The 15,963-nt window shown below is 36.5% G+C and overlaps 2 protein-coding genes across 2 annotated transcripts; one reads left to right on the forward strand and one right to left on the reverse strand.

Moving 5' to 3' along the window:
• Positions 1-389: 389 nt before the first annotated feature.
• On the reverse strand, positions 390-7,344 carry LOC114725375 (vacuolar-sorting receptor 1). The gene is made up of 12 exons (XM_028911877.1): positions 6,766-7,344; positions 4,678-5,370; positions 4,508-4,596; positions 4,352-4,421; positions 4,198-4,281; positions 3,907-3,983; positions 3,737-3,818; positions 2,452-2,534; positions 2,243-2,309; positions 1,490-1,618; positions 1,300-1,409; positions 390-833 (listed from the first exon to the last, which is right to left on the reverse strand). Exons 1-12 carry the CDS (start codon positions 7,061-7,063, stop codon positions 735-737), a joined length of 1,881 nt encoding a protein of 626 aa, XP_028767710.1. The 5' UTR covers positions 7,064-7,344; the 3' UTR covers positions 390-734.
• A 5,344-nt stretch (positions 7,345-12,688) lies between these two features.
• Positions 12,689-15,939, forward strand: LOC114725373 (probable beta-D-xylosidase 5). Its single transcript, XM_028911876.1, has 5 exons — positions 12,689-13,397; positions 13,798-13,967; positions 14,111-14,208; positions 14,334-15,095; positions 15,188-15,939. Exons 1-5 carry the CDS (start codon positions 12,711-12,713, stop codon positions 15,844-15,846), a joined length of 2,376 nt encoding a protein of 791 aa, XP_028767709.1. The 5' UTR covers positions 12,689-12,710; the 3' UTR covers positions 15,847-15,939.
• Positions 15,940-15,963: the final 24 nt, after the last annotated feature.

A 15,963-nucleotide genomic window follows, 5' to 3' on the forward strand; every position in this document is an offset into this window, starting at 1 on the left:
AAACATAAATCATATTACATTAACTAGCTTTTACTTTTGCTGGCCAAAAAAAAACTAGCTTTTACTTTAACTGACTTTTATAAAAATTAGATAGAATAAAAGTCAATTTTGTTACTATCCATCCAAACACACCCATGATTGTTGGAGTTGAATAATTTATGATTGGATGACCTTATCGAGATAATGAAAGGAAGTTTATATTTGACAAAATTATTGTGATTAAAATGGTATAAAATTAAGATAGCAAAATAAAAGAAATAGCCATTATATCATTTTAACTTATGATTTAAGGTCAATAATATTGTTAATTTTCAATTGTTAAAAATCCACACTCACGAGGAGGAGGAGCTTTGAGCAGTTTCAGTAGATTTATTTTTTAACGGCACATATAATGTATGGATGAAATTCTTTTGTAGCTGCAGAATACACATTGTGCTCATGTGATATGGATCTGCAAATTACCCCTACACAAGTCACCCCACAAATCAATATACATCGTCTGAACATCAACTTTAAGCCTATACTAAAATCCTAAATCACTAATGAAAAACCAAAAACTAATATCGTAGGACAACTTTTCTCATCGTAATCTTTATTGAGCATATGATACAGTCAACAAATTCAATCCTGAGACTGTTGAAGGCCCAGAAAAAGCAGAAGAAAAAGATACATTTCATGTATGCTGCGTGTCATGAAATGAGATCTCAAGAGAGAAAGATCAGCTGTTTTATTCTTCATGCTCTCTCATCATTGACATGACTCTGAACTTCCCCTTGGCTGTCCAAGGGCATATACTGTGCCATGATCGCTCTGATTTCAGAATCCATGTATGACTGCAAAATCCACCATTATACCATCAGATTTACGCATAGTCAAACATATGATCAAGTTATAAATGGAGGAAATGCCACTTTCTACAGAAGCCAAAAAAGCATAATAAAAGGTTAAATTACTGTTTGATCCCCCTTTGTTGGCTATAAAATGACGTAAGTGTCTTCCCATGATTCAAATTCTTGCTTGTTTAATATTTATGCAGTTTGTTCGGTTACTTAACCAGTTTATGGTATTTCGCACTCAAATTTTAATGTGCAAATACTAAAACAACGATTAACTTCGTAGTTGAAATATAATTGTATGTTTAACATTCTGTGGGAGTGAGACCAAACTGTGCAAATTTCAGATTTTTTTACCCTAAGTTCCAGAGTCCGTTCTCCAAGAACAGCCCACTATGCAGTAGAGTTTTAGCAAGAAATAGACTATTTAATAACATCACTAAACAAAGGAAATGCAAAAGCTTACCCTTATTCTATATTTGTAAACCAGATATGCCCCACCAGCAGCCATAGCCAAGCCGATCACAATGACCCAAAATGCAGCCCAACCAGATCTCCCCTGACTAGCTGTTTTACCTGCAGATTATCCAGCAGGGAATGTAAAAACAAAGCCTACTCAAATGAATGTGTAAATATGTTAAGTTCCATGGACTCACTTATGCAGGTATCATGGTCCCGGATGTACAGAAGATCCCCCCTACAAGTACATTCATAGCTGCCCCAAGTATTCTTGCAGCTACATTCAGGGCACTGACAAGCTTTCTTCTCTTTGCATTCATCGATGTCTGTGAGGAAGGAAGAGAGAGAGTTCAACTTCAACCATTCAACTTTATAGTTAGCTACAAATAACTCCGTAGGTCCTCAAGTCACATTTCTCATTAATCAATAGCAATGCAACCAGGTCTAAATACTAGTCCAAACCCAAAAAACAGACTATCTATAATCACTTCACTTGTGGTACAAAAAGATATAGTTGACAAAGTTGTCAAGTTTCAAATTATAGTTTATTGAAGAACACTTTATGAAGAAGCCTGCATTGCATACTGACACAATGCTGAAATATGGTTCACGTTAACCGACTTCCATTATCCTTGTGTCAATTGATTGGGTTCAGCATGATCGCATCAAATCTAACCAAAACAAAGCAAATTTAACAGAGGGGAGTCTATGTACTATCAAGAGAATAGGGAGTAATGCAATTTAAACCCAGGTGATCAATGTCCAGTATAAATGGCCAAAAAATAAAAGAAGTACAAAACTGTGTCCATAGAATTCACTTGAGGATTATCCCATTGCACTTCAAACAAGATCTCGGAATCTATTCATATCATGCTCAATTTTCCTACATTTTCTGAATACCAAAATTTATTGGAAGAATTTGATCTGTAACACATATCAGCATCTCTCACCTTCACAATTTTTGACACCGTCACCTTTAAACCCTGCAGGACATTGGCATTTAACTTCTCCATTATCCTGTTGCAAAGCGACAATAGCTCATGTAATTATTCAGTAGTTTCCATCATGGGTCCACAAAATAAGAATTTGACCATTATGAATTTCATGAAGTCAATGGAATCTAAGTAGATTTTGGTCCAGAAACTTAAAAGTTACTAACCACACAAGCAGAAAATGCATGTCCATTCCGGGCTTCATGCCAACAACCTCCATTGTTTATCTTGCATCTCCCAGGTCCACGAGCTGTAAACAGAGAAGAAACTAGCTTAACAGAAGCATGAACTAGATCGTGGGTGACCGCCCACAGCATTAGAGTTTAATCTTGTTCTGATCTCATCATTTATTTTCTTGATTTTCACTTCCTATTCCTTAGAGTCTTGAATCAATGTTTCAATTGTAATTTATTGTCATCATATTTTCCTAGAATCTTGGGACTGGGCAGTTTGACTAGTGGCTGCCTCATCCCTCATATTTCATTCTTTGCATATGCCTGATCAACAAAAATGAGAAAAATTCCAATCCGGGTTTTCTTGACTGGTAAAAGAATGACGGACATTCTACAATTTCATCAGGCCCTCTTACCCACATAACTGATGGCAAAGGAATAATATAAAATACATACGCATCATGGACCACTCTACTTCATCAAGTGTCCAAAAAAGATTTGCAAAATAAGAGGTTCATATCAATGCAGCAGGTAATGATTGGTTTGATATGCTTTCCCACCCCCTTCAGTTATAAATCACACCTCCTGGACCTCTAAGAGAAAAAGAAAAACAAAATTTCATGTTTGGGTTATCAATTTAATTGTTCTTTGTTAACCTTCAAGTAGCACTGAATGTCAAAAGGAGAATATTAGTACAGATAATAATACCTAAATTATATCACAAAGCATGAGCATGTGGGGGAAAGTTATTTTGCAAGTATTAGTAACTGATTGTCAGAAATCACATAACGTGTTCTTTTTTCTGGCCAAAACATATAACATGCATTCTTGTCTGGATGCCTTTATTTGTTTCCTTATGTTTTGGGGTTAACAAGCCATGATTCTTGGCATCTAGAGGGCAGATTCTAATTGAGAATCACCTTTTTTCCCTTGATTAATAGGCTGAAGTCAAATGCTTTCTTTTCCTTAGATAGTTTCCTACTTTATGAGTCATTATTGTATTTATAACTACGTTCGTATTTTTTTTCCTTTTAAGGGTGACCAGCTGAAATTTCTGTGACCAACTGCCTCCATTCGTTTCTCTTGAGAACACTTGTGAAATTTCGCTCATTATCTAACAAGTCAAAGATTATTGTGAACAATGTTTTAATATGATTTTTTTTAATTATTATTTTATGTTTTTATTTCATCTTGTCCTTCATCTTCCAGTTGCACATATTTAGATTAAATCCCAGTAAAATATATAAACAAAGAAATGTAAAGTATGCAGTAATCTAACCTTCACAAACAGTATAGCCATCTCCTTTGAATTGCACACCATCAACCAAGGGGCATTCACACACTCGCCCACGGAATGTATCCTGTTAAAATAAATATAAGCATATGAATTGAGCTAGGCATATGGTAACTTTTTCTTATCACAGATGTCAAATATGAATAGTTAAATACCTTGCATGCAGTAATATTGGCTCCTTTATCTTGCCAACACCCACCATTGTTATCCAAGCACTCATTTGTTTCCAAATCTGCCAACAACAGTTTGCCATTCAGTATTAGAGTATGGCAAGATATGAAAAAGAGGAGGGATGTATAAGCCTGTGGTAAATCCTAGCCAAGTAACTTAAGATTTTAGTATAATAGACTAGCTCAAGTAAGATTAAAAACAAAATCCAACAACTGGGAAGAAATGAGTTTAAAAATCCCCACATATCTTAGTATGAAAAGAAAGCAAACATTTACCATTGCCCAAACAAACAGCTGGTTCAGTCGTTTCCTCAAAACCAGAACAAATAGCCTTTAGAACCGCGACTTTCTCCAATTTTCCTGGGACAAAAAAGAAAGTTTAGAATTGAGAAACTAGACTTTCTTCCATCATGCAGAATGCAGGACATACCTCGATACTGTCGGTTATTAACCACAAGAGTTGGCAATATTGTCACGTCACCACGTGAGCCCTTCCCAATCTACAAAAAGTAGTTATCATTAAGCAGCTAAGGATTACTGAGCTGATATATGTAATCAAATGAAAAAATAATATAAGGAGCAATACTTGAGCATCTTGCTCTTCTTTCAAAACAAGATTGTCAGAATTGGCATCTGGGTTCCCCATGCAATTTTCAATTTTTTTAATGTCAAGACCTGCATATATTAATTAAAATTATTTAACAAGTCATTATCAATAACAGAGGAAAAAATTGTAATCAATGATCACCCACATACCAAGTGATCTAATGACAGCATCAGCACATTCCTTATTGTATTTTTTCTCCTTCATGGGGCATCTAATTTGAAAATCGGTCACATAGTCCCACCACACCCATGGCTTTTTGGTTTCCTTTGCCACTTTGAAAACACATAGCTGCCTTAAATTTTCAATAACCACATCCTTCCCATCATAACCTGAGCTGAAGTCTTGCTCAGGATCAGGAGCACAATATCTTCCATGATTTATGCATTGGGATTTGCACTGTTTGCTTAATGTGAATGCCTGTGGACAATACCAAGTTATGTAATGGGGTGTGAATTGTGTGTAACCACCTTTCTCTAATATCTGTGCTGCGCCCTTGAAATCCTTCACAAATTCCATCAGCATATCACATTTAACTCCACACTCATCATTGCTGTTAGTCCACAGCTCATACTCTACACGATCATCTGGGTGGGGGACTGCCTCTCTCCAATCAAGATTTACATTGACCATATCCCCACCACTTATGGCATTCTTTAATTTTTCACCAAAACGTTTTTCAACTAATGCAGATGGTATTGTTATGTTCTCTATGTATTTTGCAGATGCTGCATCTTCTTCAGGTGTGTCCATGGTTATTAAGGGTTCCTCGATATCATCTGCAACAACAACCGCAGAAGCACCAGCTTTCTGGGCATTCCAGACCTTCAAGGCAAAGAAGCAATCTGAAAGAACAAATAAAAAGCACTAAGAACACACCTAATAGAACATTTTAAGACTTGGTCATTCTCATATCACGCATCGCATGCTACCACAATTCCTAATGGTCAAGCATATTGCTGGAAGCAATGAATTACGGTATCTAACAAGTCTAATGAATAGAAATTAAGTAAGTTAATGCAAAATGCCCATAGATGCAATGCATCAGACCTGCATATGCTTATTATTTTGCAGAGAAAACATCACCAAGTTTGATCATCATATTGTGGTAAAGTCAATGTAACTTCTTAATAAAGTCTTGAATTTGAAAGGCCCATAATTCTTAAGTGACTGAACTCATGAAATGGTTATTATGACCATGGTTTCTGTAGAATCCATATCAAATATGAACAAGCTAAAACCATTACATCATAAATAGATTTGAAGATTTCCAGCCTCCGATCTTCTTTAATTCAAAATAAGTTCTCTTCAAAGCAGAAGTATCAGGAATTTATGATATGAATTGATCAAGCACACGGCCGATTATTTCATTGGTCATGGCATTATATGTAAAAGTTTATTCCAGTTCCTTTGATCATCTGTATGCCTCCCGAACTAAGAAGATGTTTCATACGACTAAGTCTGAAGCCTAAGTAAGAACTATATTTGTCTCATTCCAAATAAGACAAAAAGCCCTCAACCAACCACAAGATCCAACTGCTAAGCAGAACTGTACGAATTTCAATTGAAGCAGTGTACAAGGAAGTCATTGACAATATAAGAAAAACCGAATTATTCTCACAGAAGACAAAAGTGAAACGTTAAAAGGGCTTAATTTGTAAGAACTTAGACGCATTGCTGTTGATCCGTAATCGTAATCATGAAGTGAAGCTTACTCCTGATTCCAAAATATGTCAGTTTCAGCTGCAAGTCTAAAACCAAACCCCTAACTTTGTAATTATCAAATCAAACCTGAAGATATTTCTTGGACTAGCAAATCATTCAGAATAAACTGAAATACTAAATAATGGTTTCTTAAATTATTTTAAATTGGACAAAAATAAACATAGGATTCAACGAATCAATACAAGGTAACTAGATTACGATTCTTAGGGAACAAAACTAACAAAAACAGAAAATTGTAGACGGAATTGAAAGAGATAGATATGAAGCACGCAAATATTATGATATTAATGCAAACTGACAAGAGAGGCACATTCCTCATGAACCAAAGCAATGCAATTAACTAAAACTAACAAATGCAACCAACTTCAGATTAGTAAAAAGCGAAATAATCGAATGAGTGAGAAATAAAGGAATCTCACTGCTCGATTTTAGCAGTTCGTGAACTATAAAACGTAAACATCTGAACCCCAAACGTTGACATAAACAGCAGATAAGTGGAAGTACAAGAATCTTACTCCCACGGTCGAGTAAAAGGATGGTCGGAAGAGCTCCAGGCTTTGATTTAAAGGAATCGCCAAACTCTGTACACCCTTTCTGGTTCTCCTTCGGGTACACGACATTCCCAGCCATACTACCTCCATATTGAGGAATCCCAAAGTTTCCAATTGCACTATCATGTGTGCCTTTAATCTTCTCCGGCGAAGTCACCGTCAAGCTGTTCTTCTCCACCACGAATCTCGCCACTGATGCGGGAACTAAGGAAACCAACAGAAACCCTAGGAGAAAACAAAGCGATGACCTCCGAAGCTTCATTGTTTGCACTAAAAGGACGACGAGATATGGATATGGGGATTTCCAGAATCGTCAAAGAGTTAGCTTGGAAGATCAATTAAAAGAACCCCAGATGTTAATAGTCATGCCTTTATTCTTAGCTTCACTACAAATTTGTGAGAATTGTCGGGAATTCACGGAAATACAAACAAGTTTGGAACTTGCCTGTTACTGTTCAACGGTTGTGTGAGAAATAAGACTGGGAAAGGAAGGGAGACTTGTTAGAAATGGAAACGCAACTGATCTGACTCTTTCATTTAGTCCACGCAGTAAATGGCGCCCCCTATGCTTAACAACGAAGCATGGTTCATCCCAGCTTCTCTTTTTCTTTTTTTTGGTCAAAATACTTTCTTTATAAATTATAATTATATAAAAATATAATGAATATTATAAGACCAAAATAGGATTAAAAAAATGTTATGATAAATACTCCCTCATATTTAAAATATAAGATAAACATTGTTAGAGAGGTTTGATTTTTTTTATAAGATAACTTTCACTTTCTTTTAAGCATTTCATAATTTTTTTAATTTTACTCCTAACATTTTTTTTATTCATTTATTATACTTTTTACGTATTCTTTTTATTAATAGGGGTATATTTGAAAAAAAATAATGCCTTACATGTTTATTTTTTAAAATTAATTTTAACTAATTTTTTAATAAATATAAATAGATAAAGTTTATTTCATATTTTGAACTGGACGGAGTAATTATGAAAAGTAATTACATCTTCATTGCTCCATTGATTAAGATATAATAAATATATAATAAAATGAGTAATTAACTAATTATATAATACTCTAGACAAAAAGTTGCCTTTTTTTTTGGCCGGAAGTTATCACTTATGTTATAAAAGAAAAATAGAATAATTTCTTTGCCAACAAAATGATTATATGACTTTATTTTTTATCTAATAATAATGTCAATTTTTAGGTAGAAAAGAGAATAGAATGCGCAGCTTTAGAGTAGCGGTTGCTGAGATGGTGGCCAAACATAAAATACTACTCCTCCGACTCTTAATATAAGACATATTTAACTAATTTGATTATATTAAGGAAGTTATGTAAGTTAGTTAATTATAAAAAAAGTGACACATTTTTTCTAAAGCACCATAATCATCTTTCTTAATACTCTATCTTCCTCTTCTATTTAATTATGGTTTAGGGAATATTTATATGAGTAATTTAGAGAAAATTGTTAAATATGATAAATGGGTCTTATATTTACGATCAAAACTAACTTAAGAATTAGGTTTTATATTAAGAACCAGAAAAATATATTCTTTTGCAATTAAAACCTATTTAACTAATTTAATTAGATTAAAAAAGTTAGATAAGTTAATTAATCATAACAAAATATAACATATTTTTTCTAAAACACCATAATAATTTTCTTTAATATCTTTCCTCCTCTCTTACTTAATTATAACTAAGAGAGTATTAATAGAAGTAATTTAAAAAAATTGATAAATATGAGAAATAGGCATTATATTTAAAACTAAGATCAACTCAATAATTAAGTGCTACATTAAGGATCAAAGGAGTATTAATTAGGATCAATATATGTTGATTAGGTGGTGAGAGCAGTTTAGCGTTGGCAAAAAGAAAGTGCGAGCAGTTTAGGATTTTTTTTTATTTTAGCAGAAAAATAATTTCTGTGTACTTTAGTGACGTTTAAATATAAATATAAACATAATTTTTTTTTCAAAAGCATAATGTCGTGTATGAAATATCTTTGGAATTTCTCCTGCGCCTTATTTTTCCATATTAGTTAAACAACATTTTACTTTAGGGGCGAGTGAGGGCAACATTCTAGTAAACTAGTAGTGAAATGTTTTAAAAGCAGTTTGTAATTTGCGGAATATAAAAAAAGTATCTATAATGAGTTCTGAATGAGTTATAAATACAATATATAATTTATGATAATTAAAAGATATAAATAGTTTGCTTAGTCGCTTTTTTTTTTTAAAATAACCAGTTCATTTAGTCCAAGCAATAAGCACTAGACAAGTATCATCGATAACTGACACAGACCAATTACTAATTTTGTCGGCAACTTCTTCAAATAATTAATTCTCTTCCGAAACTTAAATACGAGTGTTGACTTGAAAGTCGAAGGCATGCACATTTTCCCCCCAGCTACATCGAACATTTAGTAATTATATTTAATCATATTTTTATAATTACCTTAGTCCACGCGCTATGATTTTAAATAACAGTAGATATAGAATTGACGGAGTAATCAATTTTTTTGGTCTTAAAAACTATATTCCCTTGCTTATAGTTCAAAACTTTAAATTAAATCTGTTAAAAATTAGTTTATTTGAGGACGCTTAGCTTGTATCAAAAAAAAAAAAACGAAATAAGGGCGTGCTTAAAATATGTTGGGAAGTTGGGTGTTTTGAACATGATTCATTTGTTTTTGACGGGGTAGAATTTTGATCAGAAAAAAAAATATATATGAAGCATGAAGGTCCTGATGGGTTTTTGCCCACTCACCATACACTTGAGCTAAGGTCCAATGAGGCCCAACTTGTTTTTAAGAGGCCCGAGATTAGTAGCCAGAGGAAAATAAAGCAAAAACGATTCCCGTAGTAGCGGTGAGCGAAATGGGAGCAGCCTAAACCGTGAAACGGGGTTGTGGGAGAGCAATACAAGCATCGTGCGTGCTAGGCGAAGCGGTGGAGTGCTGCACCCTAGATGGCTGAGTCTAGTAGCCGAAAGCATCACTAGCTTACGTTCTGACCCGAGTGTAGCATGGGGCCACGTGGAATCCCGTGTGAATCAGCAAGACCACCTTGCAAGGCTAATACTCCTGGGTGACCGATAGTGAAGTAGTACCGTGAGGGAAGGGTGAAAAGAAACATGTATTGAAAACCGGACCGGACCGGCCGGTTCAGACCGGAGAAACCGGTGAAACCGGCCAGGGAACCGGTCCGGTTCAGCTGTGAACCGGGGGTACTGTGCAACCCGGTGTGACCCGGCTTGAACGGGATGACTCGGACTGAACCGGGGTGACCCGCCGGTTTGGTGGATCAACCCGGTCTCCCTTTTTTTAAAAAAAAAAAATATTTTGATGATTTTTTTAAAAAGCTGTTGATAATTAGGACTTAGTGATTGAGTAATTATAAGGAGAAATATTTTATTATCATATATCCATTTTGATATTTTGTTAGGAAGAATATTTAGTGATTTTAGTAGTATGATATTATAAGAAATTGTAAGAATGTAATTATTTTACTAGTAATTCAAGATATTAAATTGATATCTAATTCTTAGTGAACATTTAAATTATTTTTTATTTTTTTATTTCTCACCGGTTTGACCCCCGGTTTGACTCCGGTCTGACCCACTGACCCTTGACCCATTGCCTTGACCGGTTCAATTGCCGGTCCGGTTTTCAGTACCTTGGAAAAGAACCCCCATCGGGGAGTGAAATAGAACATGAAACCGTAAGCTCCCAAGCAGTGGGAGGAGCCCGGGGCTCTGACCGCGTGCCTGTTGAAGAATGAGCCGGCGACTCATAGGCAGTGGCTTGGTTAAGGGAACCAATCATGGGTGCGGTCCAATGAAGCCAATCCTTTGTACTCACATTATTTTGGGCTGGCGTCCAATGAGGCCCAACGTTATACCTGGAATTTATATCATGGCTGAGATCCAATGAACCCAATCCTTTGTACTTAACTTATATCATGGGTTCCGCCCAATGGGCCCAAACTCATCTGGGTTAGGCCCAACGTTTTATTAGCTTTGGAATCTATATCATGTCCAAGGAACCCAATCCTTTGTACTCATTTACATCTGGGCTGAGGCCCAACCAGGCCCAGAGTTTATCGGCAGGCCCGAAGTTAAGTTTTGCATTTGTACCAGCGCTTTTCCTTGTTTGATTGGTAATTCGAGTGTTACTGACCGGCCCATTACATGAAAAGTATGGTTCTGGTTATATTTCTGGCCCAATCATTTTTTGGGTTTTCTTTTCTTTTTTGTTTTTGTTTGCATTGGTTCACTTGTTTTGATAATATGACTTCAGAAGTCAAGAGTATGATTTGTTTAAAAAAAGATTAATACAATATAAATAGCAATAATAATACTCCTCCGGTCCTTATTATAAGACCCAATTTGACTTTTTATTTGGTCCTAATTATAAGACCCAATCCATTTTGTCTCTTATATTTATATATTTTTTTCCAAGATAATCCTTCTAATAATGATAGTTTTAGCCAATATACTTAATTAGCAAGGATATTTTAGGAATGACAACACTTATTTATTATAAATAACCAATTTAACTTACTTCCTTAATTTCCTCAAATAAGTCAATTGGGTCTTATAATTAGGACCGGAGGAGTAGTTCTTAATTTTATGTCTTGGTCATTTAATTTTTATTAGCCAGGTAGACGTTGCATTTTGCCTATTTTGCTCATTGTTAAATCAGATAAAACTAACAGCATTATGCTACAGAGGTTCTGCAAGTAACATTAAGAAGTTACTAGTGCTGCGATAATGGAGTAAATATTTCAAAAGCCATGCAAATTCCAAAATGCACACAGAAAAAACAAGGACAAAAAACGAAGAACAATTGAAGTCAAGTACTATGAAGAACGTACGTATGGGTCGGTACAAAATTATTAGATATATACGAGAGTGGGATGGTGGGTTCACTTCCATGATCCATATATCTTCTATATATGTCTTAGAAGTCACCCAAGCATGAGTGACTCTTTGCCTTTTCATCTCTATCCATATGTACCACAAAACTTATCCCAGAAGGAATCATAATATAGTAATTTGCAGGCAAAGCTGAAATTATACTAACTTGATCAGCTTATCATATTGAGCTACATCATTTGAACAAATTATTAAGTGTTATCTAAACAATATTGGCACTACGTTAACTGAGACTTTTTGGACCATTTGCAGTGGTGGTGCCACTGGCTAGCGACAACATCGCCTAAAGAAGCTTTTGTTTCGCCTAAGCATCTTATAATAATTACATATTTGATATGACCTAAACAACCAAACACACATACACACACGTTTAATTATTTTCCAGCTAGATTCTGTCTCAGTTTACAAGCAACCACCTTTTAGATTTTACAGCAAGCAAAAGGAAACCTGATCGCGTATATCGAGAATTGCACATTTTTATGCGTGTGGTAAATATACGGATGTTTTCATAACTGATCACTGTAGTTCATTCACGCCTGTCAAAACGCCTCACACTCTTATCCCTTCCCACAAATAAGCTAGGCCAAACACATTGGTTCCGTTTAGTACGAAGTATTGAAAATTAGAGATAAAAATTAATATTGTAATTGAGAAAAATTATTAAAACAGTATTTTAGACAAACCCATAAAGATGGGATTAGGGAATATCATCTCCCCCTATACTATTTTCTAATCTCACAACCATGGATTTATTTAATCCCATGTAACAAGTAATTTCTCACAGCAAACACTCTTTTAACGGACTTTCTTATTTCTAATCCTTGCCCTTCGTTTTTAATACTTCATACCAAATCGTGTCATTATGCTTGGCCTCAGAACTTCTATATAAATGAAGCAGAAGTGGTTACTATCTGTATATGTGTGTGTTCTACTACAACACTTCAATCTCAACACAAAACCATGAAAACCCAACTTCATTTGCTTCTTCTTCTTTCATTCCTTCTGAGCCTAAGCCTTCCCATAGTTAGCCAAAAACATGCATGCGACAAGGCCTCTTCTCAAACCGCCACCTTCCCTTTCTGCGACACTTCGCTGCCTTACGCCACCCGAGCCGCCGACCTTGTCTCTCGTCTCACCCTTCAAGAAAAGGCACAGCAGCTCGTAAACTCCGCCGCCGGCATTCCCCGGCTAGGCGTGCCACCTTATGAGTGGTGGTCGGAAGCGCTCCATGGTGTGTCCAACGTAGGCCCAGGCACAAAGTTCAACAAAACAGTGCCTGGCGCCACGAGCTTTCCGGCTGTGATACTATCGGCGGCGAGCTTTAATGAGAGCTTGTGGCTGGAGATGGGTCGGGTGGTGTCGACGGAGGCTCGAGGCATGTACAATGTGGGGCTAGCTGGGTTGACGTTTTGGAGTCCCAATGTGAACGTGTTTCGAGATCCCCGGTGGGGCCGTGGCCAGGAGACTCCCGGCGAGGACCCCTTGGTGGTGAGTAAATATGCCGTCATGTACGTTCGTGGCTTGCAACAAGTTGGTGACGACGACGAGAGAGGTGGGAGGCTTAAGGTTTCGAGCTGTTGTAAGCATTATACTGCTTACGACCTTGATAATTGGAAAGGCGTTGATCGCTTTCACTTTGACGCTAAGGTAAAAACAAAGTTGTTTCGTGTAAGACTTGATTTCTTCATAACCAACAGGAATATACTACTACTTTCGGTTTTAATTATAAGAGCTGGTTAACTAATCTCAGAAAATTAAAAAAATAAGTTAAATTAATTATTTGTAATAAATAAATGTTGTCTTTTTTAAAATATCTTTGCTAATCAAATATATTAGTTAGAACTATCATTGTTAGAAGGACGACATTAGAAAAAAATACATAAATATTAGAGACAAAATAGATTGGGGTCTTATATTTAAGACCAAAATAAAAGTCAAACAAGGTCTTATATTAAGGACCAGAGGTAGTATTTTACTGTTTTAGAAGAATGCAGGGAAGAAGGATTAATTAATGAAAGTGGGTGGGGCTTGTTGTGTGTTTTTGTAGGTGACAAAGCAAGATTTGGAGGATACATATCAGCCTCCGTTTAAGAGCTGTGTGGAAGAGGGACACGTCAGCAGTGTGATGTGCTCTTATAACAGAGTCAACGGGATTCCCACCTGCGCTGACCCTGATCTTCTCGAAGGAGTCGTTAGAGGCCAATGGGATCTAGACGGGTTTGTCTTCCATTATTAAAAAAAAAAAAAGAAAAAAAAAAGATATCCTTCTAGCTAGCTAGCTAGTTCATATGAAAGATAACTAAATTAAAAATTAGTCATTAAACAATTAATTTAATCGTTCTTTTTGGCCTTCAATGTAGATATATCGTTTCAGACTGTGACTCAGTGCAAGTTTTTTACGAGGCAATTAAGTACACGCCAACACCAGAAGATGCAGTCGCTCTTGCACTAAAAGCAGGTACACACTTTGGCTGTACTAATTTTTTCCCATTTGAGTAATTAACCTTTCGTTTTAATTAATACCAAAAGGAAAGAAAAAAAAAATTCAGATCTATCACGTCACAAATAACTATCGTCATGCAGGTTTAAACATGAACTGTGGAAACTATCTAGGAAAATACACAGTAAACGCAGTAAATTTGAAGAAGGTAGATATATCCACGGTGGATCAAGCCCTAGTGTACAACTACATAGTCCTAATGAGACTAGGCTTCTTTGATGACCCCGAGTCACTTCCATTTGCAAACTTAGGTCCATCTGATGTATGCACAGAAAGCAATCAACAATTAGCTCTAGAAGCTGCAAAACAAGGCATAGTTTTATTGGAAAACAAAGGCTCTCTTCCTTTACCCAAAACCAACTCCAAGAAATTTGCTTTAATAGGACCCAATGCCAATGCCACCAGAGTCATGATCAGCAACTATGCAGGCATACCATGTAGGTACACCAGCCCTCTACAAGGGCTAAAGAAATATGTTTCAGACCTAAGTTATGCGGCTGGTTGTAGAGATGTGAAATGTGGTGATCAGAGTCTAATAGCCGGAGCTGTGAAAGTGGCAGCTAGTGCTGATGTGGCTGTATTGGTTGTGGGGTTGGATCAATCTGTTGAAGCAGAAGGGCTTGATAGAGAGAACCTGACATTACCTGGGTTTCAGCAGAAGCTTGTGAAAGATGTGGCTGGTTCTACTAATGGGATAGTGATCTTGGTGATTATGGCTGCTGGTCCTATTGACATATCTTTCACTCAAAGTATCAGTAACATTGGAGGGATTCTGTGGGTAGCATATCCTGGTCAAGATGGAGGAGATGCAATTGCCCAGGTTATATTTGGAGATTACAACCCAGGTATGCATACTGAACAAACACAAAAGTTTTTCTTTTTCTTATTCAAAACCACATTACGATTGCTAATACTAACTAAAGGCTGAAACTTTCAGGTGGGAGGTCCCCATTTACATGGTACCCACAATCATATGTGGATGAGGTGCCTATGACAGACATGAACATGAGAGCCAATGAGTCGAGAAACTACCCAGGAAGAACCTACAGATTCTACACTGGGAAAACGCTCTATCCATTTGGCCATGGCTTGAGCTACTCCTCTTTCTTCACTTTCATAGCCTCCGCTCCTTCAACGCTTTTTGTTCAAAGCAACTCCCCATCACTTGCCTTCAATCGTGAACTTGATGAGTCTCTCTATGAGGGACAAGCACTGGACGTATCAACTCTAAATTGCTTGGACTTGACATTCTGGCTTGTGGTTGGTGTGAAAAACAATGGGCCCAAGTATGACGGGTCCCATGTGGTGCTTGTCTTCTGGGACTTGCCGCGATGGAAGGAGCAAATTGTTGGAGCTCCGGTGACTCAGTTGGTGGCATTTAAGAGGGCGGAAGTGAAGGTTGGGAAGATAGAGTTTGTGAACGTGAAGATAAATGTGTGCCAAGATCTGAGTGTGGTGGATGGTGAAGGGAAGAGGAAGGTGGTCATTGGAAAGCATACCGTCTTGGTGGGATCTTCCAGTGAAGCTCAGGTGAAACACGAGATTGATGTTAAAGTCTCAGGAAGTGGAAATGGAGAAGGATTCATGTCTAGCTAAGTGATCGAGTCCATCTGGCAGCTATAAGCTTAAATTACGGAATTGGGATAGTATAGATTATAGAATAAAGTTTGAGTGTGGAGAGTGATTGGATTTGGGAGAGTCCTTCTTCTGATA

Source organism: Neltuma alba, unplaced genomic scaffold (genome assembly GCF_004799145.2).
Source record: "Neltuma alba isolate B1F8T4 unplaced genomic scaffold, ASM479914v2 tig00012250_pilon, whole genome shotgun sequence".
In the NCBI taxonomy this organism is placed as follows: Eukaryota; Viridiplantae; Streptophyta; class Magnoliopsida; order Fabales; family Fabaceae; genus Neltuma; species Neltuma alba.